Raw genomic sequence first — 27,060 nt, forward strand, 5'->3', positions numbered from 1 at the left:
TGAGATCGTGACCTGAGCCGAAGTCGGACGCTCCACCGACAGAGCCACCCAGGCGCAATTTGCTGAGTCACGATATTCCGTTTCCAGAATTTTTTTTTTTTAACGTTTATTTATTTTTGAGACAGAGAGAGACAGAGCATGAACAGGGGAGGGTCAGAGAGAGAGGGAGACACAGAATCCAAAACAGGCTCCAGGCTCTGAGCGGTCAGCACAGAGCCCGACGCGGGGCTCGAACTCACGGACCGGGAGATCATGACCTGAGCCGAAGTCGGCTGCCCAACCGACTGAGCCACCCAGGCGCCCCACCAGAATTTTTTTAAAGGCTCTACCATCAAGAAGGTGAAGTATGTCTGAAAATAAATCTAAGAGGTTTATTTCCTGCACAACTTCTCAGAGCGTTTAATGTGCCGTGTGATCCTGCAAAGGTAGGGTTTCCGACCCGCACGTGGCCTCAGAACATTTCCTTGGGGCTGAGGACTTTGGAAACGTGCAGGAGGGCAAGGTGACAGCGTCGGGGCTCCGGGGCCAGGCAGTCTGGGCGCTGGATGGAGTGCCACCGCGTCCAGGCGCTGGGAGCCTGAGCAAATTACTCAGCCTCCTTGGGCCCCAGGCCCCTTATCTGTAAAATGGGGACAGTGATAGAAGCGGCCTGTTCGGCAAAGAATACACGATTGCGATATGGGGCTTTTCCCTCCTGTCTGAGTGTTAGGTATATCTGGGGGGTGGGAAGGGGTCCAGAATTTAAGCCGACCCCGCTCCCGGGGCTCAGCAGCCATCAGAATACACATTAAGCTGATGGTTGCAGAGTCCCTGAAACGTCGGTCTTTCCTGCCGCCCCTGCCCCTTGGGGGAAACAACACCGCTCTCCTCTGCCCAGGCTGAGAGCGGAGACGCGCCCTCTGGCTGTTCCCACTCCGGAACGTTCAGAGGACATCAAAAAATAAATAAAAGGATCACGTGAATAGAGACATTCTGCAAGGCAAGCACGACACATCAGTGACAGAGTCTGCTCCCAGTCAAGACAGCCTGGCCCAGCACGGACAGCGGGCCCCGGACAATGGTGACTGCATTGTCCCCGTAATCCCCCACAGGCGCCAGAACAACGCGCACTCCTGTGCGGCAGACGACAGCCGCGGCGAGGCAGCCACGCGTGCTGTCCCCTCCGCGCAGCCCCCGGACTCAAGCCCGGGCGTCGCTACTGTCCGGCCCCACCCGCCCGGAAGCTCGTCTTGGCCCCGCAGGCGCCCCGGCGCCAGGACCTTCCGGCGTCGTTGATGGCGGAGACTGTGGTCCGAGAGGCAGATACTATTTTACTCCCGTTCTTGGACTTCAGGGGACCGGGAGGCCCAGAGAAAGTAAGCAACGTGCCCAAGGCCGCCCAGAGCTGAAATCTGAACCCACAGCGCCCAGCTCAAAAAAGCTCCGCCCCTTCGCCGGACAAAGCGAAATGAGGTTCCTGTAAAGGTACGATGCCATCGACCAAGGAGCACATTTTTAAAATGAAAACACTAAGAAAAATAAAAATAAAAATAAATAAATAAATAAATAAATAAAATAAAATAAAATGAAAACACTTCGGGATACGTCCAAGCAGAACATGACCCAGCAAATCAACCCACTCAACCCTTCGTTTTATCCATGGGGAAGTTGTGGCCCGGGAAGGGAGAGAGGCTTGCCTGTGGCCAGGCAGGCAGCGTAAGAACCCACCTTCCTCGATTCTAGTGCCTCGGTGTCGGTTTACACGGCCCGCGTTTCGTGCAAAGTGCAAGGCTGTGGGGATATTACTTTCATGACAGTGCAAGCCAAGGGTGTACCGAAAACCTTAAGTCCTAGAGCCAATACGCTCAGTCTTCCCCTGGAAATCATGGCGAGAGGCAGGTGGGGAAGTAACACAGTCCACAAGACACAGGATCCAGAATGTCCCGTCTGGAAGGGCCCTCGGCATCTGTCTGAGTCTCTATTAGACAGAGGGGACGCTGGTACACGCACCAGGATCGGCACGATTTTAGCGGCTGTCGGAAGACACCACTAGGCCAGCATAACTGACCCTTTGGGACTTCCATGGCTGTATTTAAAACTGTAGGATAAGCGTGAGGTATCGCGATAGCTTCAGATACTAAACCCTTTTACATGCAAGAGTGGAACACACAAAAGGTAACGGTCAAAATGCAACATGGCACCTGCAGGTCAAGATGGCATCCCAGCTCCCCCACCCGAGTGACATTCATCGGCGTCCCTTTAACACGAAGCCCCGCCTCCCTGCCCATAGGATGTGCATGTGACCTGAGTTGAGCCAATCAGGGTCCTTTATAAGGGAATGATTGACACCGAGGGCTCTATCGTCCCTTGGGATCAACACCCAGAAGAACCACCAGAGCCTGGACCACTTCTGCTGTACAGAGGCCGCCGAAGGCTAAACTCAAGAGAAAAGACAAATGAGGGGAAGCTATTGCTTGAGCCCAGAACCCAGCCACGCCTAAAGCCCGGTAACCCTGCACTTCCCAGTTCAGAGAGTCAGGCGATTCCCTTTTTCGCTTTCACGTCTTTGAGCTCGCCAACCAATGGATGATGGCCAAGAGTCCCAAGTGAAACTCCCCACCAAAGAATTCTATTTCCCCAAATCACCCTCGGTCACTGGCTCACTGAGCCAAACTGGGATGAGCACTAGACCCAAAAGGAACTCTCCCGGAGCTCTGCTCACGGAGACGGAGATTCCCTTGGAGGTGATGGAAAAGTTCTGGAACTAGACAGGGGTGACGGCTGCTCAACGCTGGAAATGTGCTTCCAGGCCACTGAGTCATAGGCTTTAAAATGGGTAAAATGAGGGGCGTCTGGGTGGCTCAGTCGGTTAAGCGGCCGACTTCGGCTCAGGTCATGATCTCGCGGTCCGTGAGTTCGAGCCCCGCGTCGGGCTCTGTGCTGACCGCTCAGAGCCTGGAGCCTGTTTCAGACTCTGTGTCTCCCTCTCTCTGACCCTCCCCCGTTCATGCTCTGTCTCAAAAATACATAAACGTTAAAAAAAATTTTTTTTTAATAAAATAAAATGGGTAAAATGAGGGGTGCCTGGGTGGCTCAGTCGGTTGAGCGTCTGACTTCCGCTCAGGTCACGGTCTCACAGCCCGTGAGTTCGAGCCCCGCGTCGGGCTCTGTGCTGACAGCTCGGAGGCTGGAGCCTGCTTCGGATTCTGTGTCCCCCTCTCTCTCTGCCTCTCTCCTGCTCGTGTTCTGTCTGTCTCTCAAAAATGAATACACATTAAAAAATAAATAGATTTCTTTAAAAAATAAAAAAAGGAAACTAAAATGGGCAAAATGAGCAATTTGATGTTATTGAATTTTTACCCCAATTATTTTAAGTGGAAAGGAAAACAGAGCCCTGCGAGATTCAGAAGATTGCCCCACTGGACGTCACCCAGGCAAGGCACTCTCTCCCGGGCCGCCGAGGGGAGAGGAATAAGAGCGCAAGGAGGAATTCAGCGGGAGACCTTTGGCCACGGAACAGGCTGCCGCCATAAAGGAGACCCCTGATGGCCGGTTGACCGTTACAACGGCCCTGGTTTGAGCAGGTGGCTTTCCAAAGCAAGGGTCCATGCCGGACAGGGTGCAGCCAGTGGTATTAACCAGTAACGCGGATCAGAATGTGAAATCAACGACATACATTAAGCACATACTATGTCCCAGACACGGTGCTAACCCGGTTCTAGAAGGTAATCTGACACCTCGCACCTTTTTAAAATGATTTTCGTGTCTATTAACTCTGGAACCCCGCCTCCTGAACGTGTACCCCAAAGACATAAGTCAGCGGGGGAGACAGAGGAGCCCTGTGTATGAAAGGGGTGGTTGGAACGTTATCTATGAAAATAAAAACTGGCAGCGACTCGATGGGCCGACACCAGGGGAACATTCGGCCCATGACGATGCACTTGGCAAAGGAACACTCAGCCACCGGAAAAACGCGCACCCCGGAGCCGGCAGCCACATCATTTAGGAGATGCCCCCTCGCGTGCGATTTGCAGGCTGTGACCGCGGGGATGCGCAGAGGTTGGTGGGAAGAAACGGGCCACGATCATGCAACGGAAGGCCTTCTTTTTCTCTTTCCTAATATAATTTGTTAAATCAAAGTTTTCCGCGAGGGATGATTTTAGATTCACAGAAAAGCTGCAGGAGACAGTGCGAGAGCTCCCACACATCCCACACTGTTTTCATGAGGCTTGCGGTCTTCCGTTGCTGCGGTACGTTTCTCGCAACTGAGAAGCCAACACTGACGCGTTACCATTAACGAAACCCCTGACCCCGTTCTGATGCCACTGGCTTTTCCGTGCCAGGATCCGATCCACGATACCGCGTTCCGTGCGGACTGTTTCTGTGCGTGTTGCTGGTTTGGGTTTTTACAACGCAGTGAGTGGCTTTTCACACATTCGTGGATACGTGCAAGCATCACGCCAGTCAGCTCAAGGATATTTTCATCCCCTCCGAAGGAAAGCCCATACCCGTCCGTCCGCCATCATGTCCCGATCGTGGGCTTTGAGAAACCCTCTTGCGAGACGGAGAACACTCCGGGAAGGAGAGAGCACTCCTTCGCCTCCCTTCCCCTGGATTCTCTTTCTGGAATTCAGATTTTCTCTTCTCAGTGTGACCCCAAGCCTTAGCCCCAAACGAACCACCTCGGAAGCTTCCACCAGTACCGATCTGTGATATGTCCGCTTGGAAACAGAAACCCTCTAGGGGAAGTGTCAGGAGCTCGGAGACAAAACCAAGGGTATTCCCACCTCCCCCTCTTCCTGCTGATCTAGCAAGGACTGGGGGATAAGTGTTATTGAGTACCTACTGTGTGCCAGGCACCGTTCAGGGAGGCCATGCATGAAGGTGCCCATTGGGTCGTCATGGCCACCACTGGGAGCCAACTATGATCACCCGCGATCCAAGCAGGTAGAGGTCCCCATTTTGGTCGTCCTTCCAGCCCCCTTCTTCATCCTTCCAGCTCCCTTCCTCATGAACCGCCTGCCCCACCTCAAAGGTGGGCCCCCAGCCGCCATGTTTCCACGACGTGGTGGTCAAGTCCTGAGCCCGCACCCTGCATACAACTGCGGTGACATTTCGCCGGTGGCTCTGGCGGCACAGAGATGTGGCCCAGCTTGCTTTCAGTCACAGGCGCCAACCCCGGCCTGCTCTGTCCCTGGGGACGGCGACCCTGAGTGGGGCATGACCCGCCCAGCCTCGGAAAGAGCACAAAGCCAATTACCTGCACTACCTCCTTCACCAGGGTCTTGTCCGTGCCCGTTTTGGCTCGCTGCAGCCCGCTGACGTTCTCACCAATCCACGTGATGAGGGCAAACTTGGACCTCTTGCTCATGGCATCCCCGGTGGTGAAACGCACGAAGGCGAACAATCGGACGTCATCTGCCGGAACAGCAAGGAGAGGGCACGGGGCTCAGTTAAAACGTCCCAAGAAGGTGTCCCCAGGGAGCAGCCACGAGCCGGAAGGCACCCAGGGCAACGTGGCAGGCGCTCAACACGGACCTCGGCCAACATTCCCTCGTTTAAAAAAAAAAATGTTTATTTATTTTGAGAGAGAGAGAGAGAGAGAGAGAGGAGAGGGCACGAGCAGGGGAGGGGCAGAGAGGGAGAGAATCCCAAGCAGGTTCAGCATTGTCAGCACAGAGCCCGATGCGGGGCTCGATCTCACGAATCGGGAGATCATGACCAGAACTGAAACCAAGGGTCCGATGCTTAACCGACTGAGCCACCGGGCGCCCCCGACATTCCGTCGTTTAATCCAATATTGCCACCACAGCCTCCGAGGCCCAATTCACAGCTGGGAAACGGGGGTTCAGAAGGAACACGTGATGTTCCCACGGCCACATGGGCAGTTCGAGGCCATGCTGGGATCTGAACCCAGGCCTCTGTGGCCACGACCCCTGCAACCTCCACCCCCCACCCCCCCGCCCATCCCTCACGCGCTCAGGGAAGGGCTCAAATTCTGGATCTTATGTAGGGAGACCTTCCTCAAGTCTTCTGAGCCCCGGAGGCCCTGCTCGGAATAGGAACTGAGCTGCGGGGTGGGAGTTGGGGGGGATCGCGTGGCCCCGATCTTGCCGTGGGATACGGCTCCGGGACCGCGGGCCACGTCTAGCTCACGGCTGGAACTCGCTCTTTACGGTGGGGACCGTCCTGAGCAGAATCCCTGGCCTCCACTCGCTAGTTGCAGGATCACCCCTCCGCCCCGGGGACAACAACCGTCCTCAGGGGGGCGGAACCACCCCTGGCTGACGATGACCTTCTAGATTGTCGGGGTCCCCCTTTGATGAAGCCCCTCTTTGTGTTTTCCACCGAAATTCTGTGTTTTCTTACCGAGGAAATCATAGATCCTTACTCAGCTGGGTTCCCAAACGGTTCATATTTGAATCGCGATGATCGCGGAGAGCTCATCTCAATCCCTGGCTGGAGACGCCCGCATGGGACTGTTCTGGGCGGGGGGCTCGTCTCCTACTAGCTGCTCGATCAGCTTTTCCATCCTGGCAGGGCTTTTAGCTGCCGGCTGTAGGATTCCTCAGGTTCCCAACAACAGTGGGGAGCTGTGCTTCTGACATGTCCGTGTGTATCTGAACCGCTCGGGAATCCTGCTAATGTGCAGATTCCGAGGCCTCGGGTCTCGGATGGGGCCCCGGGGCCTGCGTTTCTAAGTGGCTCCCCGGTGACACAAACGCTGCTGGCCAAAGGACCGCATTTGAGGCCTTTTTTTATTTTCCTGTATTTTTCTTAAAACCCAAGGCATCTTGCTTCCTAGACTTTCCAGGTGCTTCTGTGCTGAATCCCACACAGCGTATATAGGTTTACGACAGTCTGGGGCTGATTAAGTTCTCTGCCTCGTTAGGACCTCAAAGCCTGAGCACAAGTTGGCCAAGAAGCCGTCTGGAGGGGCAACCACCTGTCACAAGGGAGCCAAGGAACACGGTCCTCTGCAGGCCACGGACTCCTGACCCAGACACTGGAGGCCAAGCCAGGAGGCTCCATGGTGCCGATTTCTTAAAGGACGCGGAACCTGGGACACGGAACACAGCCCTGGGATCGTGACCTGAGCCGAAACCAAGAGTCGGACGCTCAGCCCACGGAGTCACCCAGGCGCCCCTCATTTGGTCTTTATAATGATGCCGTGAGGTGGGCAGTGGGGGGAGGAGGGGACGTCAGCGTCTTCTTCATCAACATGCACTCCACCCTGTGACAGATGAGGCTCAGAGGTCATGCGATGTGCCCAAGGTAACGCATCCTGGCCGAGGGGGCTGCAGGCCGAGGCCTGGGTGGCTTGGGCGTGCCTGCCCAGCCCCCTTCCTTTGGGGAACTGCCCCCACGGGCCACGGGAGCCTGGCGGACACCCACTGGGGGACCCGCCCACGGGGGTCCAGGGGGACAGAGAAGGGCGGTCTCAGGGACACCGCATGGTCAGATCGACAGGGCTTGGTGACAGACTGGCCACGGGAGGAAAGGAAGGAGTCCAGGGGCTCCCACGTGGGGGTGAGACCTCTATCTCGTACCCTGGCGGACCCTGACTTAATCCCCAAACACTGAGCCTCCGCTCCCTCCTCCGTAAAACGCGGTGAGTTTTTTGTTTTGGGTACTGCCTGCCCCCGCCCCCCTTTTTATTTTTAAGAAAAAAAGGAAAAAGCCACAGTGAAAGATAAAAGTCACCACGTCAACTATTTTAAAGCGTACCTTCAGTGGCATTTAGTACGTTCACAGTGTTGTGCAATCACAGCCCCCTACCTCGTTCCAGAACACAGGCCTCTTCCCCAAAAGGAAACCCTTTCGCCCACGACAGTCGCTCCCCGGCCCCCGTCCGCCCGGCCCTAAGCAACACTAAGCCGCTTTCTGTCTCCGGATCTGCTTGTTCGGGGCATTTCACGTAGATGCAACCACACCGCCCGCGGCCTCTGGGGCCCGGCTTCTCTCCCTCAGCGAGCTCAGCCCCCGCGGTGGCCCGATGGGTCCCTTCCACGGCCAAGGTCTGCTCCTCCCGCATCCAGCTGCTGAGGCACGTGTGGGATCCTCCCAAACAGGGGACCACATCACTAGTCGCCCACGGGGATGAAATACGGAAGCTGGACGGCCCGCCCGGCCCGCCACGGCGGAAGCCTCTCCCTGAAGCCGTGGCCACAGGACGGAGTGCGGGGAACGAGGCGGCGGGTCTGAGGACCCGAGTGGACGCGGCCACGCGGGATGTCTGGGTTCCCGTGGCTCTAGCTGGATCCCCACCGCCCCGTCGCCGGCCAGAGCCTCCACGTGGGAAAGTTGCCTGTCCCAAGTGCCAGCCCGTGAGACAGGCCCACGAGCAGTCAGTCACCAAGGGCGTGGGGAGCCCGGCCTTTGCGGGCCTTCCAGAAGCGCAGGCCAATGTCATTTACATCATCGTGGCAGCGGGGGACTGTTTGCCCGGGTGGCCGCTGGGCGCTGGCTTATCTGACACCGGTCTGGCCGGCAAGACCGCTGACGTCTTTGAAAATGCGAGAGTCCCGTTACGCCTGCAAATGTTTGCTGCTCCGGATCGGGCGTGACACCGGGAAGTCAGCTGAGCCTGCGCGGGGAAAACGCGGTTGGTCGAGGCGACGTTTTCGCAGCTGCCCACGCAGACGCGAAGCCTCTCTCCCCCCGCTCTAAGCCCATCTTGACCGCAGACTGGTTTGTGCAGGGGGAGGCGGTCGTGCGTAGTCTGGGCTGGGCCACCTCCTCTCCTCCAGACACACGGGGCCGACCTGAGACACACACACACACACACACACACACACACACACACGCAGCCACAGCACCGCAGGGGCGTGGAAAACGCCACACCCCTCACTTCTGTCCCGCTGGCACCCCACTCACGCACAGGAAAACGTGGGTGCATCCACAGAAAGGCAGCGCTAAGCCTCATCGTAAATGTGTGTGGTGTGTGTGTGGGGGCACACGTGTGTGGACCAAGATGGACACTGGCTGGGAGAACATTAGTACTCGACGTTGCCGTCCCTCTCATGGTGCCAGCCGGTCCCCAGGGGGCCAGTGGCACGCCTCTGGGGTCTGAGACTGGGGAGCCGAGGGTGTGGGCAAGCCCAGCGGGGGAAGCCGGGCCCAGACGCTCCCACAGCGCGCGGACCCCTGCACTCCCTCTCCCAGAGGCCTCAGCCCAGCCGTCTACACCGGCCGCTCACGTTCAGTCTTCTGCTCCCCAGCCCAGCACCCAGGCGAAGAGTCCAAGTTCCGGAATCCATCAGAAGCTCCCCCAACTTCATACCAGCTCTGTGACCTGGACCAGACGCACGAATGCCCCTAAGCCTCAGTTTCCCCATGTGCAGAGTCATGAGGCGGCTGACAGCGCTGCAGGAAACAGAGGGCACGTGACGGGCGCGGCTCATGGGGGGACTGCTCTTTTTCTATCCCTACCTTTCCAGTTCCGACGGGCATTTCCGGAGGGCCTACTGTGTGCCAGGCACAGTGCTAAGCACGGGGGGGTGCAGATAAGACGAACAAGGGTCCTGAGGATAACAGGAGCCGTCTGCTGGGCGCCGACGACGGGCCGGGTACCGTCCTAAGCTTACGCGTATTGGCACTTCGCTTCATGCCGAGCTCTCTGTGAGGTCGCCACTGCTCCCGGGCCCATTTTACAGCCGAAGACACTGAGGCTCAGAGAGCTAAAGTGGTAAGAAGCCAGACAACGCTGGCCCTGCCCGTGGGAGCACTGGTTAAGCGGAGGACGGTTCTCGGAGCGGGGGCGCCCGGACCAGTCCAGTCAGCAACCCCCCCCCGCCCCGCGCGCCAGGAAACCATGAGCACGTGGTTGCCCGGGTCCACCCCAGACCTACTGACTCACAAGCTCTGGGAATGGGGAGTGGCAGCCGAGCCCCTGGGGGATCTGGGTGCTTCCAAAGCTTGAGAACCACTGACCTAGGGAGGGTGGGGGAGGGGAGGAGCATTCGTGCCAGCGCTGGTGGGAAAGGGGTGGCAGGAGGTTTCAAGAGCAGAAAAGCTTCAGTGCCCCGAGCCCAGCCCACCCCCTCCCTTCCCACCCACACTTCTCTTGTTTTGAGGAAGTGATCGTGAGAAGGAGCTTCCTGTATGGCCTGGCTTCTCATCATCATAATTTACAGACTGATTGTGCATCAGGCATCCTTCCCAATTTGGGGCTGTGAACACCCACTCCTTCTCACCCAGCGAGAACCTTGGCCATGAAAAGACGGCCCTCGCATGGTGTGAATAAACCCCACACTCAAAAGAACTTAACCTTGTGGGTGGCCTACAGAGCCTCACAGTGTGAAAGAGATCCCACCAGCCCTAAGGCCCCACCAGCTCAGGGCAGAGCAACACCGGGCAGGGTCCACCCGGTTCCGTGTTCCAGTTCTCTCTTCAAGGTCTTTGCTTTCATGTACTTAGCACGTTAATACACAACGTGAGGCTGCCATTGCCAAGTTCGTGGGCACGGCCTGGTGCAGAGTAAGCGCCCAGAAATGCCGCTGTCGTCACCTTGGGCTCTCTCCTCCATGCCCCTCGTTGCCTTGGGCTCTCCCCTCTCACCCCCTTCTGGGCCTTGCATTTCCCTCCTTTCTCTCCCATTGACCACCTTCACCCCTCACCACCTGCCCCCGTATTTCCTCCTCTCACGCTCTCTGTCTGGGGCTGGACTGGCAGGAAGGAGTCAGGAGCGAGAGTAGACATGGCAAGAGGATGGGGGGCGTGACGTTAAGCACTTAGGACAGGGTGGCTGTGGAAGGAAACACAACGAGAGGAGATGACCACACAGGGCACAGGAACAGAGGGAGGAAGGAAGGAGGAGTCAGACTTCGCTGGCATCGCCACGGCCACCAGGATGAACCATTCCGTATTTTCCCAAAAACTGCGAATGGCACAGAATCTCCACCAAGCTCTCAGGGACTCTCCTGCCCTCCCCCCACTGATTTGAAATCTGCCCCCCTTCAGCTCAGGTAATCCTGAGAGGCAGATTCTGACCACCCCACCCAGCATTCTCAGCAGGGTGACCCCAACACGGGGTCCACACTGACCAAGGGCCCCCACCTTCTCCCACAAGGGACCCTAGTCTTCCCCTCTGCCTCTCCTTGAAGCCAGCCCTGGCTGGAAAGGGACAGAACCCAGAGGAGACTGAGGATCGTTTACAAGTGCTTTGAACGATTCTTTCCCATTTCACACAAAACACAAAGCGGACAATCATGAGAAGTACAAATAAGCCAACGATAAGGGTCTCGCCACCTACGTAACCCCCCAAGTAGACGCTCTGTGCCCGGTTTATCTATTTAGCTACTTCCACATCTGTCCACTCGGTGTTATCTCCCACGGCACGAGGCACATCGTGGGCACTAACACACATCTGCTGGCCAGCAGAGGGACAGAGAGAGCACACGCATCATTTCGTAACCTCCATCCAACAGTGAACTCGCTCTCAAGAGCGAGTCAAGAGAAAAGGGAAGGAGAAGCGGGGAGGAAATTGCCCCAGAGCGCGACTTGATTGCAGCCTGCTCTAAAGCTGACCTTACCTTATATAGACTCCCTGAGAAGTTATGCAAACAAGGTTCATGTAAGGAAGAAAACAACCCACACACCAAAAAGCTGAGCTGTCACCTTCCACCAAGAGAGCTCCCTGGAGTGGGTGCGGGAGGAAATGGGAAAGAATTCGAACATCCTGCTGCCTGGGGCCGGGGGACAGCTGGACAGGGACCACAGCAGCCCTCCCCTCCACGGGGCTGCTCACGGGGGGGGGGGTGGGGGGAGCAGGCGTGGTGGGGGGAGGGGAGGGGAGCCCAGGCAGTAACGGACGAGGACCTGGGAGGTGGAGAATGTCCTCTCTAGGAGTCAGAGGACAGGGGGCTTGGTGGCTGCCCCCGGGAGGGGACTGAGGCCTGAGGCTGATAGGAACGAGTTCCTCCCTTGATAGGAGACCTGTCATTACTGAAAAGCCCCATGTGACTCACACTCTCTTTTTCAAGGTGGTTCTTAACGGTTTGCCCCGATTGGTTAAACACACAACAAAAAAACCCTCCTGTCCCACTCAAAAAATTGGGGGGAAATACTAAGCACAAAAAAAAAAAAAAAGAAGAAGAAAGAAAGAAAGAGAGAAAGAAAGCCCATTGCCCTAGGAATAAGGCCCCTGTTCACATCTTGGTTCGTTCGTCACAGAGCAGGCATGGAGACTGGATTTGATTACGTGCTCTGTGCTGTGGGTCCGGGTCCGTATACAGAGGGTACACACCTGCCGTCTGAGATCTGCTCCCCCATTCATCAAAGGGAGGCTTTTTAAAAACTGTTTTCTGGGGGCGCCTGGGTGGCGCAGTCAGTTAAGCATCTGACTTCAGCCAGGTCACGATCTCGCGGTCCGTGAGTTCGAGCCCCGCGTCGGGCTCTGGGCTGATGGCTCAGAGCCTGGAGCCTGTTTCCGATTCTGTGTCTCCCTCTCTCTCTGCCCCTCGCCCGTTCATGCTCTGTCTGTCTCTGTCCCAAAAATAAATAAATGTTGAAAAAAAAAAAATTTAAAAACTGTTTTCTGATGTGTATTTTTGAGAGAGAGACAGCGCATAAGCAGGGGAGGGGCAGAGACAGAGAAGGGGACACAAGATCCGCAGCAGGCTCCAGGCTCCGAGCCGTCAGCACAGAGCCCGACGTGGGGGCTCGAACCCACGAACCGCGAGATCCTGACCTGAGCCCAAGTCGGACGCTCCACCCACGGAGCCCCCCAGGCGCCCCTCAAGGCGGTAGACTTCTCCAGGGATTCCTGACTCACTGCGGTTCCATTACACGCGAGTGACCCAGCTTTCCCACTTTGGCAGAAAACAGGAGAAAATGGAGTACACGATAGCCAGAGGGAAGGCAAGGTGATTGCTTCGGTAGAACCCTCCGGGGGCGGGCTGATCTGGATACCCAAATTGTCAGGGTAGCTGAAGGTTCTCCCCAAATGACAAGGCACCAGAACTTTCTTGCTGCTTTTTTTTTTTTTTTTTTTTTTTTTTTTTTTGATGGTTAGTTTTACTTCCTTAAATGGAAGTCAGCATGCTAAACCCGACGGGACCTTCTGACTTAGAGAACAGAGGCCACACCCAGGTCCCGGAGGCAGAACCCACTCCTACAGCACCTGCAGCGAGACACCGTGGGGACACTGAATGTCTGACTGTCTAAGCACCACAGTCCCCTGTCGTGCCCCGCTCTGCATTCTTGCATCTGTTTTCGCTGTCGGTCGTCGCGGACACGTATTAACAATCTGTGAAGAGGGACTTTGCTCAAGAAGACACAGTCCCTGGGGCGCCGGTGGGGGGGGTGGTGCTCAGTCGGGTGGGCGTCCGGCTTGGGCTCAGGTCACGATCTCGCGGTCTGTGAGTTCGAGCCCCGCGTCGGGCTCTGCGCTGACGGCTCGGAGCCTGGAGCCTGCTTCCGATTCTGTGTCTCCCTCTCTCTCTGCCCCTCCCCTGTTCACGCTCTGTCTCTCTCTGCCTCAAAAAGAAATAAACGTTAAAGAAAAAATTTTTTGAAAAAAGAAGAAGACACCATCCCTGCCCTCAAAGGACGTACACTCTAGCCCGGCAAACAAAAACAGAGCGTGTGACACAGGGCAGGTAATGCTACAGCAACAAGTTTCCACAGGGCGGATGGGAACGTCAAAGAAAGCAGGAAATTCATTCTGCCTGGGGAGTGGCGATCAGGGCGAGCTTCCAAGAGGAAGTGACGTTTCAACTGGGTCTCGGGGAGCCAAGCAAATCCTAGACCCCAGCAGCCTGAGGGAGCCAGGAGCCCCAGGCTTACGTCCCGGCTCTGCCTCTTTCCACGGGGTGACTGCGGCCCAGTGGCTTCTCACTCCGATCCCCAGCTCTCCGGGCTGCGGCGTGTGGCTCTTTCAACTCCGGTGCCCCTGGGTGCCGGGCACAGAACTCACAAAACGTTTGCACCCCCACCGATCCCCACGGCTGGTAACCTTCCAGCCCTCAAGTTCGCCCACACGTTCACAGCTGACTCATTTCACTTTTACCGACTCACCAATTTATTAACCCCTATGAATATCCGAGACGGAACCCCTACTTTTCTTTAAATGCTCATTTCCGACGCCAGGGCTGACGGCAATGAGATACACACGCCCTGGGCACCGGCTCCGTCCTGGGCGCGGGCTCGGGAAGACGAGAACACGGCCACGGGACCTATGTCCCTGGATATCAATCCTCCCCAGAATGGAGAGCGAAAGCCTCAGAAGCGAGCCTTGGCACAGAGCCAGCAGTGAAAAAAACGCTAGACAGTGATGACAAGAGGTCAACTATCACGGAGCCGATGGAAATGGCGAGGAGAATGGAAATCCAGGACACCAAGTGCACACGGCACGTGCAGGGGGGGTGGGGGGAGCGGGGAGGTCAGCGCTGAGTGCATCCGAGGGGCCCACGGGGGTGGAGGGTCCCCGTGGGGACGGACAGGTCTGCAACAGACGGAACAGTGACAAGAGCGAAACATGCTGAGCAGGGGATTCTCCACGAGAAGGACCAAGGCAAACTTCCAGAAGGCTGTAGAACAAAGGCATAGGAAGAAAATGCTCAAGTAAAACCCAGAGTCGTCGCCGCGGCCCACGGGGCCCCCCGGAACCCCCTTGCCTCTACACATTGCAAAAACTGAGACATCATTCACGTATCATAAAATTCACCCCTTTTAAACGCACAATTCATTGGCCGTTAGGTCTAATTCCAAAACGTTCCGTTAGCCCCAAAAGGAGACCTCCTACTTGCCGGTGGTCTGTCTTCCTTCATCCCCTGCCCCCCACCCCGGCAACTACTCCCCAGCTCTCTAGCGCCTCGTTCTGGAACCTTCAAATACATGGGATCGCACAACGCGTGGCCTTTCGCGTCTGGCTTCTTTCACTTGGCATCATGTTCTCAAGGCTCGCCAGCGTCACGGCGTTGACAAATCGCGATTTCCTCCCTTGCTACGGCTGGGTAACGTCCCACCACGTGGAGAGACGCGTTTTGTCTATCCTGCATCCGACGACGGTCAGCCGGGCGGTCTCCGCTCCCTGGCTCTCGTGAACGATGCTTGTGAACATTCGCACGCAAGTTTTCACGTAGACCCGTGACTGCGTTTCTCTCAGGAAGATACTAAGGAGTGGGATTGCCAGGCTCCTGGGAGAGATGCCTGTTCAAACCCCTCGCCCGTTTTCTTTTTTATTGTTGAGGGTAGACCCGTGACTGCGTTTCTCTCAGGAAGATACTAAAGAGTGGGATTGCCAGGCTCCTGGGAGAGATGCCTGTTCAAACCCCTCGCCCATTTTCTTTTTTATTGTTGAGGGCCTTCCTTTGTGCCGGGCCCACTCCACTCCCAGGCACCCGAGTGTCCACCTCCTTCGCGTTCAGGCTTGCCTCAGCGTCCCCTCCTCTTTAGGCCTCCCGTGACCAAACCCTGGCTGACGGTGACCCCGCTGCGGGCCACCTCCAGGCCGTTGCTTCTTTTCATCCTCTTTGGGGCATTCGGGAGTGACCCAATTTGCCAGCTTGTCTGTGATCGGTCCCTGTGCTCCCAAAACAACACGAGCTCTGTGACTTATGTCCCTTACGGCCAGAGGGGTTGGCATGCGGCAGGTCCTCAATTTGTATTTGTTGGATGGGAGTAAAGAGAAGTCACGCTGAGGGAGAGAGTAAGCTATTTTCTCAGAATCGGACACGTGGCAGTGGGTTTTGCTAAATCGAGAACGGGGCGAGGGGCATCGTCTTCAGGGCTGCGGGGCTCGCGGGAGTGAACACGGGCCCTCCTCTGTTGGGGGGTGGGGGGCGGAGGGGGGCTCGCAGCCCAGGACCCGGCTCTTCTCAGTTTTCCCCAGGAGCCCAGCGTGACCCAGGGGGAACCCTGGCCTGCCCGAGGCGGCAACCGGCTTTTATCTGAAACCAGGAACAACACGCTCCAGTCTACAGTCGGGGTAGAATGAGAGCCCCCCAAAAGGGACGAAAACTACCTCCGGGTCAGATCAGATGACCTCCCGGAACGTCCTTTCAGACAGAAGTAGCAAAGTCAGAATTGTCCCCTGGGAAGGACAGAGGCATTTGAATCACAGAGGTGTCCTTCAGAGACCATCGCAGGTTTTCCACTTCTTCCAGAAAAATCACCTCTGAGCTGTGAGTCCCACTAACGTGTGCCACCAGCCAGGGACACAGGCCTTAGGTCTGCCCCTGAGCGTTCCAGAAAAGAGCTTGCGGAAAGCTATTATGAGCGTGGGTCCTAAGAGCTCTGATCACAAAGAGAAATGCTTTCTCTTTCGCTTTATTGCACCCCCCATCAGATGACAGATATCCACGGAACCTCCCGTGGTGATCATTCCTCAGCACGTAGAAAGCAAACCATTGTGCCTTACGCTGCTAATGACGTCCGTCAAATATCTCTCAGTAAAACTGGGGGGCGGGGGAAGGAAAAAGCTTTTTTGTTTTTTTTTTAAGAGAGTTTTTTTTAATGTTTTTTTCAAGAGAGAGCGCGCGCACGCGTGAGGAGGGGAGGAACAGAGGGAGAGGGCGACACCGAATCCGAAGCAGGCTCCAGGCTCCGAGCTGTCAGCGCAGAGCCCGACACGGGGCTCGAACTCACGGACTGCGAGATCACGACCTGAGCCGAAGTCGGACGCTTAACCGACGGAGCCGCCCAGGCGCCCCCAAAAGAGCTTGTTTGAAAAGAATTTCAGCTGCAAGTGTAGGGAAGCAGCAGGGTGTCAGGGGCGGGTGGCCAGGAACCCAGGCGCCAGGGAAGGAACAGAGCGGGGCCTCTGTGCAACCTTGGGCCAGGGCCTTCCCATCTCTGAGCCTCAGTTGTCCCACCTACGGAGTGGGACTTACAGCGGGACCTTCCACACTGGGCCACGGTGTAGATGAGATAAAATCATTAGACCACAGCGGCTGGCAAGACGGCTGGCCACGATGTCCGCGTCGGAATCTCCAGAACCCACGACTATAGCATCTGACCCAGAAGGGCCTTTGCAGAGGTGATTGTTAAGGATCTGGATAGGAGAGAGCATCCTGGATGACGCGGGTGGGCCCAACGTAATCAGGAGCCTCGAGGCAAAAGAATCAGAACCAGAGACACAGCAGCTTGACAAGGACGCGACCCGCTCTCGCTGGCCTCGAAGGTGGAGGAGGGGCCCTGAGTCGAGGGACACAGGCGCCTCCGGGAGCTGGAAAAGGCCAGGAAATGGACTCTCCCCTGGGGCCTCCAGAAAGACCACACCCCTGCCTACACCTGGAGTTTAGCCCGGTGCGACAGATTTTGGACTTCTGACCTCCAGAACTGTCAGATGATAACATCGCGTTATTTCAAGTCGCTCGGTTTGTGGGAATTTGTTCCAGAAGGCACAGGAAAAATGAGGTAGAGGAGGATAAACGAAGTCCAGGACCAACTCAGGACGTAAGGCAGGCTGATTTCAAAATGCGCTGGTGAAATAAAACACAAAATGCTGAGGGCATAGCCCCGCCATCAGGTCAGGCACAGGCCTCGGGGGACCTGCCCCTGCTGAGGCCACTGACTGAACTGAATCTGAAAAGCCAAGCACATAAAATCAGGTGGGCGAGGAATGCAGCCATGCAAGGGCCCTGGGGCAGGAAACCGGAGCCAGAAGCCAGTGGGGGCAGAGGCAGCGGCCAGGGAGCCTTGGCACCTGCGGATGTCCATACGGGCCGCTGGGCTGCAACCTCAGCAGGGGCACAGCGTGCCTTCCCGGGGGGGGGGGGTAGCTCAGCTCTCAAACATCTCAGGGGACTGTCATTCCTCTACTCAACAAGCAGCAGATGAGAATGCCAGGTGCTGTTCCAGGTGCTGACGGGACAGCAACCAGGATTCCGCCCCGGGGGGGAGCTCAGCCTCCAGCAGGGAAAGTCAGACGACAGACAGACGTGGGGACGACGACGACGACGTGAGGCGCTGCTGAGTGCTGCAGCCCGCGACTTGGGCCCACGTAAGGAAAAGAGATTGGGACCGGCTAACCACGGGGGGGCAGGGGTTCGCCACCAAGGAGGCCACCACCCCGGCCCGAGTCGCTCTCTCCAGGCCCTTGCTGCAGCGCTGAAGAAACAGGCACCCCTCACCCCGCACAATGTGGTGAGCATCACGGAGGCAAGGAGGCCATCTGCACGGAGGGGACATTTCCACTGGGCCTTGACAGGCGTATAGAAGTCCTCCGGGAGGACAAAGCTCCTTGGACGCAGATCTGGGGTCCAAGGCCACCTACTCTCCCATCTCAAGCAAGCAACTTTCAACTCTTCAAGGAAATGGTCAGACTCCTCATCAGTGAAACGGGAAAACTCCTACTTACTCATCACACACACACATCCTTCACAGATACGAAACAGTATCTGTGCCAATATGTGCAAAGCGTCCACACGGAGCCTGGCCTTTGAGCAATCAAGGGGTCAGAACCCTCTGTGTTGGGGACGAGCAATGGGAGGGCTCGTAAGGGGCATTCTGTGTTATCGCTAAGCATTTGGACCTTATGGGCAAAAGCCACCAGATGTTCCAAAGGGGAGAGGAGTTGACGCCACCTGGCCCTGGGCTACGCAGTCACCAGTCAAAGGGCGTGGCACCCAGCAGGCGCTCACCCCATTCCCTGCAGAAGGAAAAGCCAAGATCAAGGGTGGGAAACGCCCACTCTTGTGGGGCAAGAAGGGAAAAGAGAAGCGGGAGAAGGAAATGAGAACAGGAGGTAAGAGACATAAAAGGAGAAGTATGTGTGTTTGCAGGGGGAAGCAGAGGGAAGGAAACGTGTTTTTTCAGTGAGTCGTGCTCACCGACAAAAGCTGGGAGAACACAGAGTGGAATAAGGACAAAGAAACGGCCATTGATTTTGGTGACCAGATTACCAAAGACCTACGCGTGGGGTGCCGTGCTCTAGGGGTGAGGGGACAGTCCCCAGAACGTAACAGGTGGAGAAATGATGGAAGATGAGGGGGCGGAGGGAACACCTAGTCGCTCCACAAGCAAAACTTTAAAAGTCTGCACCAACTCCCAGCGATTTTCAAGGAGCAAAAACTCAATTCAATTCAATTCAATTCAATTCAATTCAATTCAATTCATCGAAGACTCTTTCTGAACAAGGGACACGCTACTTACCAGGCAGATGGACAGGTAGCAGCCTTCCCCATGGAAGGGGAAAGACCACAAAGTCAAAAGCGGGCACCACTATCACCCCAGAGGCAATCCAGACGAGCCATCTCAAGCGTGCCCATGCATCTTAGGACACAAGGAAGCAAGGCAGTGCGGCTCAAAACCCCTCGGCGACACACGTGTGGGAAAAGAAAGCAACGAGACACTGTATATCGCAGAGAGCCGTGCAGGTAGTGGCTCACTAGCCTTCAAAGTGCCACCTAAAAATCATAAACCCAACACTGTCCCTGGAACAAAGGAGGTGCTCCGTCATCATTCGTTCGATGGGCAGACAGACTGCTTAGCGCTTTGCCACGTTCACAGCACTGTTGCAGATTTAAAGCTTCCTTTCGACCTCCTATTCCCTTAGATTCACTAGACGTTTCTCTCCTGACTTTTTGGCTGAAATTTCTGGAGGCTGTACGTGTATGGGCCACAAGGGGGGTCGGGAAACAGCCAAGAGCAGAACAGCACGATAAACTGACCGCCGATTGTACGTGCGTTGTGCAGCTGCACACGCAGAGGCCCCAGACAAGGGCATTTGTCTTATTCGCGCCCCATCCGCTTTCTTTTGGTAGCAGCCAAGGTTCCGTCCTTGACCAAATTCTAATCTGGCCTTCGGAACGCTTCTTCACCTAGGTCTCAACTTTCGGACTTCTGTGTTCATCTGTGCGTTACTCGCGTTCAGCAAGAATCCTGCTAAGTTTAGCAGTTGGGCCAGAATCGCCCTCAGCCCTGACACTTCCTCTTGGCCACTCCCCACCCACTGGCCCCCATCTTGCTTCTTGACTATAAATTCGGACTTTTTCTTGTTGTATTCAGAACTGAGCCTGATCCCCCTCCCCCGTTGCAAACCTGCCCGGTAATGGTCCCTATACCTGTCACACAGTCCCCCTGAATAAAGCCTGCCTTACTGTTCTTGGGCAAGTGTCAGAATAAATAGTATTTTCTCGAACTATAAATGCACCCATTTTCTTTAGAAACCACCCGACTGCCGCTCTCAGCCCCTGGTAGGGCTGACCCCATCCCAGGCCTATACTAATGCATTCTGTTTCTCTTCCTGGGAGTAGAACAGACCAGAAGAGGAGAGTGCATGGTCACGGATGGCCCCTTTCAAACCCTTTCTTAAACATCTGTGCTAAGTGGTCAGGCAACCACTCCTGACATACCTCCCACGATGGGGGTCTCACTACCTTCAGTGACAGCCCATTCTAACCCAAGGACAGTCCTTAGGTGAACCTACAATCTACCCCTGAAATTCCTACTGTCTGGTCCTTCTACCACGTGGGGTTGGGGTGTGAAGAAGTGAAGTGGGCACATGGCACAACGACAGCCCCTCAAACACCAAGGACAACACTCAAGTCCCCTCAGATGCCTCTCCAAGCTAAAAATGCCCAGATACCTCACCTAATCCTCATAGGAGAGCTTTTGAATTCCTGGGCCAGCCTGGATTCTCCTCCCTCAGCCCCGCCCAGCCATCTACCCTGGGGGCTATGGCCTCGGCTCTTTTCGACGGAAATGATAAAGAGCCTACTCAAGTTGGCTTGAGGAAAAGAAATTGAACTGGCCCCTGGAAGCAAACGGCCTCAGGAGAGAGCTCCAGGCACCGAGAGTTTAAGCCACGCCCTCTAGGACCCGCTCCCCATCTCTGCCTCTGCTCCCGAGTCCCCACGGGGTGCAAGGGTCCCGAAAGCTCCAGACCTTCACTATGCTAACAGGTCTTAATCCCAGAGCAAAATGGGCTCGCCCAGCAACTCTGTCCAAAGTATCAGGGATGCAGCCGATTGGCTCGACTTGAGTCACGAGGGCCCAACCCCGAAACCAATCAGCCAACAGAGGACACGGCTTACTCTGAGTGGCCAGCGTCTTCCCAGTGGGGCAGTACGGAGTTAAGTCAGCTTCCCCGGAACTACACTGGCAGAGCGGGGATTACTCTGAAATGAGAAAAGCCCCCCACCCCAAGGATGGGACGTCCAAGGATGGACAAAAATATCAAACCCCGCTTTTCCCTGTGAGTGAGGTTTTGAGCTGAAGACTCCAGGCTCAACAAAGCATCGTGGGAATATCATCTGCACCCAGACCCTCATCTAGCCAACATCACAGGGCATCTACCCCAATCAAGCTTCACGCGGACACTGATCTCCAAGTTTATTTCAACCTATCCATTGATGTGTGACACCTTCCAAGAAGGTTCTACATTAGCAACAACCATAGTTTTGAGCCCTGAGGCCACACCAAGTGCCGCTTTGTATATATCATGTCAACGTATTCTCACAACAAAGCGGTGCAGTCATTATCCCCATCTTACAGAGGGGGAAACAAAATGCGGGAGTCTTGCCCAAGGTCACACAGCACCTCAAGGCTACAAGTCCAGGCAAGATACCCTGGCTTGACCATCGATGCTCGAACCCGATCGGCTCTAAAATATGGACCCACAGAAAACTGGATTCATTCCCAGGTGCTTGGATCCTTTCCAAAATAAAACGGGCTTGCGACAGAGTACTTTGGGGTCCATCAACAAAGAATTGGTTAAACAAGGTTACACTTATATGAGAGAACATTACGTAGCCATTTTAAAGGCTGGGCAATGACAATAAAACATGAGCTCCCTGAGGACAGGGACCTTCTCTGTTTCTATATTTATCCTCAGTGCCCAGAACAGGACCCTGCAGAAGAGCCACTCACATACGTGGAAGGAAGAAAGGGAGGGAGGAAGGGAGGGAGGCATGAAGGGAAGGAAGGAGGAAGGAAGGAGGAAGGAAGGGAGGGAGGAAGGGAGGAAGGAAGGAAGGAAGGAAGGGCACACGAATTAATGAACCCATTTCTGAGTAATAAAAGTGTATGTGAACTATATCCAGTTTCTATTCTCTTCTTTTTGCTTAGTCTGGCTTTCTCAATATTCCACCAGGGACACACATTACTTATCAAGTACAAAAACAAAACGTGATTTCATAGACAGCTTGAGCCACTGATCGTCGCGTACCCATGATCCGCAGGCCCCCTCTGCCGCAATCAGAGAGATCACACATCCACTCGGCCTGGCAAGTGGCTCCCCTCGGCTCCCCCAGGCTCTGTCGGGGGCACCCCCCACCCTCCAGCACAGCTGGCTACCCCTTTCCTCCCCATCGCTTCTTGACCCTCCCACCTCTCTGGTGCTCTCAGACCACACAGGCTCCTGCCACACCAATTAAGTTCCACCAAGGAGATGACAATCACAGTCCTTAACATTTAAGGAGCGCTTAGGACGTCGTCAGCACGGTGAGTTGCTTCCTTAACCCTCCTAATGACCACGCTGTAACAAAGGATGCGCAGGTAGGTCACGCAACTGCCCCAGGTCACATGACTGGCCCGACCCGGAAGCCAGGCCGGCCCGATGCAGCCTAAACCTTGAACCGCTATGCCAATCGTCTCTTCCGAAGTCGGTGCTTATGGACTGAGCGTTACTGCGCGCAGACCCAGGCGAAAGGTCCAAGGCGTGCCACGCCGCCCTGGGGTCGAGTGGCCTACTGGGGCTAATCTGGAGCTCTGGGCCCAGGGCACGGCGCTGAGGCACGTGCCGGGAGCTTCAGAACAGAAAACACAACGTCCTCGTAACAGCTACGAGAGTAAACCCCATAAAAAGTACCAACAGTCGACGTGCCATCGGGGGCCTGCGCTCTCCTTTTAAATGTGTTCTTTCGGCCAACCCTCCCAGTCACTGTCAGAGGTGAGCACCGCCAGGACGCCCATTTCACAGACTAGAACACCGAGGCACAGAGCAGGGGATGTCCTTGCCCAAGGCCACACAGCAAGCAAGAGACACAGTTGGGATGTGACTCTAGAGATTTTCTAACTCCGGGCAGTGGAAATAAAAAACACACCCCACTATGCGAGCTCTCGGACCATCTCTCGTGGACTGAGGTGTGGGGCAAAAAGCCAAGAGTGGAGGCAGTAAAGCAGTTGGGGGGGGGGCGGGGGGGCAGGTGCATCCAGCACCCAAAGAGCCAGCACAGAACACAGAGGGCTCCAAACCCTGCCAGCAGAAACAGGAAGATGAGCAACCTTCCAGAAAACAGCCGCAGCCAAGGAGAGGCCAGGCCTGGGGGCGAGGAGAGATGAGAGGCAGGAGCTGGGCGGGCAGGATGGCAGCAGCCAGAGGGCGCGGGGCTGGGGAAGAAGGGCTGGTTCGGAGAGAATGCCAGAAGCGGGCTGTCTGGGAGGAGAGGAAGCCCGGGAGGAAGCGCCCCGCCCCACCGCCCCTCCCCCACCCCACCCCAGCACCTTTGGAGGGAGAGATGGAGTGATGGCTTCTGGCTTCTAAGTCCCCTTTGCACCTTGTTAGATGTTTGGAAAGGGGAAGGCTGGGCCAGAGCGAGAGCCTGTCCCCACGGCCTGGGCCCCCCAGGCTTGCAGGACACCTGCCTGGGAATTAGGGCCACAGAGAGCCCTCCCCGCATCACATAAGTGATGTATCCTGCAAGCAAACTGGAACCTACTGTAGCACTGAAGAAGCCTCCTGGCTTGAAAATGAGAATCTAAACCACTTCCGGGGTACCTGGCAGGCTCGGTCGGAAGGGTGAGCAACCCTTGATCTCGGGGTCGTGAGTTCAAGCCCCACGTGGGGTGGGGAGATTACTTAAATAAATGAAACTTTAAAAAAAAAAAAATCTAAACCCACTTCCTTAGAGAGACGAGGCCACGAACATGGAACTTGGAGCCAGCCTGCCTGGGTTCCAGTCCCAGCTCGGCCGCGTCCTAACTACGTGATGGCGGGCACGTTACTTAACTGCGCTGGGCCTCGGGGTACTCACCTGTGGAAGGGGAACGATCTCAGTCATGGGGACGAGGCACGCCAAGTGCAGCGACTTGCGTGTAGAAAGCTACCGGCCCGTGCCTTCTGAGTCCTTTGTCACTGGGGCACGAGGACACGGCCGTGGTTTTCCGAGGGGAACCAGTGCAGACACAGCAACCATAACCCGTCTATACATTTGTCCAACAGATGGCTGGGGAAGGCAGGCAGATTTCCAGCCAAAGCAGACGGAGCTTCGGATCCCACAGCCCATTCATAAGATCAACGAGCAGCAGGGAAAGCATTTTTAGTTCCCCCGCCAGGCACTCCCCACTCCCATCCCTGCCACTGGGGGAAGGGTCAGAGTAACACGCCTGCAAGGCCCCAGGGGAGGAAGGAAGTATTCTCTGACCACACCAAGCCCTTCCAGTGGCCGCGAGCATCTGTTCAGAGTCTCTTCTATTGACAGGATGCACTTTCGTCCCTGGGTCACCTTCTCTTACTTGCTGGAGCGAACAATAGCTTCAGAAGCAAGACCCAGTCTGATGGCGGCGGCGGCGGCGAGGGCGGGGGGCGGGGGGGAGGGGGGTTGGGTGGGAAGTGATGGATGGTCAAAGGGAGGAAAGAAACTGCTAGTTTTCTGTTCCTGAATTCAGCGAGGAGGGAAGCTGGCCGGTCGGACAAAGCCTCAGATCCGACCAGGCAAAAAATATTGTTAAATCTCCTGGTTGTCCACCAGACTGGGGGGAAAGCCAAGAGTTTGTACTTATGCTACTTGGAAAAGCATCCACCACAGCGGAGGAAGGGTGGTGGGTGGTACAGAGGCAGGGATCCTGAGTCAGGGGCCTGGGTTCAAATCCCGCCCCAGCGGCTCTCCACGAGACACCCTCGGTGCCTCATTCAACGTGAGCTGTTACAGCATTTCATACCTCTGATATTTTAGGTTTAATTTTTAAGCAATCTGTACGCCTTAGGATCGCCCAGCCCACAGCAGACTCTTCAGAAATATTCTTTCAATTAAACCAAAGGCAAAATACCATTTGCTTAAGGAAACAGTGAAGGAAAGGCGCGGCCACGTGATCCCGTGGCACAATTTCGTACGTCTTCTTCATTTCACAGTTGGCCGCGTAGTTTTGTACAGGCACTGCCCTGAGCATTTTACACACGTTGACTCAGTTACCCTCACAGCAGTCCTCTGAGACTACAGGTAAGGAAACCAGGGCCCCGAGAGGTTAAGTAACTTGCCCCCAGTCACACAGCCAGGAAGTGGCCTGTCGGTGATTCACACCCACTCTGCTGAGCTGGCCCAGAGTTCCTGCTCTAACCTCCAGGCCACACTGCCTTTGTTTGCACATCTGTTTCAAAGCTAGACACCAGAGACCTGGAATGGGTCCCATGCCCAAAGGGGCTGGGCTTTTTGCCTCTACCGAGGGGTCTGTGGTTATATACACCATGCATTCCTTCCTTTCTATGGTTTAACACACCCCCAGGGAAGTGCACAAAGTTTACACATCAGAAGTATTTTGCTCAATGACTTCTTACCTAGGTACACACCTGTGTCATCACCTCCCAGACATTTCCAAAAGCCCGCGGCCTTCCGTGTGCCCCTCCCAAGTCAGTGGCTATCTACCCCAAAAGGAGATCACTCTTCTGACTTGTCACACCACACATCAGGTTTGCCTTTTCTACAATTTCACATCAATGAAATTGTACTCATCATATGCCGTGTACTCTGTCCTATCTGACTCTATTTCCTACGAGTGAAAGACACACATATAACCAAAACACTGACAATGATCTCGGGAGAAGGGAGGATATAGCTGAGTCTCTTTCTCCTGCAAGTTCCAGGATTGTTTTTATTTCGGCTCACTGACTGGTGAAGGTGGGGAGGGCGGAAGACGAGTTTGGAACCACACTGAGTTGACCCTTGGAAAACCAGCGACCCGCAGGGGGCAGAGGAGCCAAAGGAGCCATCTCTTCTGGAGAGGGTACTGTGGGAGCAAGGGAGCCAGGCAGTCCCCCCTGGTTGCTCTGGATGTCCAGAGGGAGCACGTTTCACGAGGCTTTAAAATCCTCAAATCTGGTTCCCCCAGCGCCAGAGGCGCGGTGGGGGTGGCCAGGCTCCTCCCAGCTTGGCCTCCGCAGAAGCTCCTCTTTCCCGCGTTGACAATTTCCCCCAAAGATCAGCAATCTCCCCCCCCACCCCCCTCGAAGGCGCGTTTCCCTACCTGTGCACTGTTGGATGAAGTCCTGATACTGTGCTCCCTGCTCGCCGGGGACGATGGTGGAGCCGTCATATTTAAAAGTCACCCTTTGGATTGGGAGAAGAAAAAACACACACATACACACATCAGCGATGGTAGCAGCCAGGTGCCAAGCTTCCAGCAGGACAATCTAAAGGATGCTCTGAATAGGGAGAAGCCAGCGCTGGCTTTCCACGCTGTCCTGGGTTAAGGCTGCGGGAGACAGCACGGCATGACCCTTAATCCGTCCCGTTTGGAAGCCGGCTCAGTGCACCAGGCCCCTCGCGAGCCCGGGGAGCGGGGCTTGGAGAGCAATGGAAAGTTCCTCACCAGATGACGGCCGAGCAGTCGTCGCGCACCAGGTTGTACGCCGCCCGGCAAGCCTCTTTGTCGATCTTGGTGGCCATCGCCGCAGGGCCGCAGCAGGGACACTCTGCCCGGAGCGACCGAGCGCTCCCCGGGCCGGCCGCAGGGAAAGGAGCGCGGCGGGGACGCGCGGAGGGCGGGCGGCGGTGGTGGCAGCGGCGACAGCGGCGCGGGCTGCGAGGGGCGAGCTGCGAGCTGCGAGCGCGGTGGCGGCTCCGAGGGCGCACAGGGCGCGCGCTGGGATCCAGGCCGCGCCGCCACGCCCCCCTCCGGCCATTGGCCGCTGGGCCGTGGGGGCGGGGCCTCTTGATTCGCCCACGACCAATCCCAGTCCGGGCGGGTTGCGCAACTCCGTGGCAGGGGCTGGAGGAGGGGCTTTCTGCTCCTCCCTCCCCCTCCTCCCTCCCAACCCCCTTCTCGTTCTCCCACTCCCCCTCCTCCTCCCCCCCACTTCCTCCTCCCCAACCCCTCTTTCTCCTTTCCCTCACCCTTCCCTACTCCCTCTCCCTCCTCCCTCCTCCCCTTCCTTGTGGAAGCCCTCCTTATTCCCTCCCTGCTCCCCTCCTCCCCTCC

At 56.1% G+C, this 27,060-nt stretch overlaps 1 protein-coding gene across 1 annotated transcript in view; it reads right to left on the bottom strand.

The window, feature by feature from the left end:
* Positions 1-26,640, bottom strand: part of COTL1 (coactosin like F-actin binding protein 1) — a 37,438-nt gene extending 10,798 nt beyond the window's left edge. The window contains exons 1-3 of the mRNA XM_047078850.1: positions 26,452-26,640; positions 26,107-26,189; positions 5,240-5,397 (exon numbers count right to left, since the gene is read on the bottom strand). Of these exons, the coding sequence (XP_046934806.1) occupies positions 5,240-5,397; positions 26,107-26,189; positions 26,452-26,528 (318 nt within the window). The 5' untranslated portion in view covers positions 26,529-26,640. The remainder of the gene's footprint in view (positions 1-5,239; positions 5,398-26,106; positions 26,190-26,451) is intronic.
* Positions 26,641-27,060: the final 420 nt, after the last annotated feature.

This window comes from Lynx rufus, unplaced genomic scaffold (assembly GCF_022079265.1).
Source record: "Lynx rufus isolate CCGP_SWC_20201006 ecotype Redwood Valley unplaced genomic scaffold, mLynRuf1.p SCAF_16, whole genome shotgun sequence".
NCBI classification, from domain to species: domain Eukaryota; kingdom Metazoa; phylum Chordata; class Mammalia; order Carnivora; family Felidae; genus Lynx; species Lynx rufus.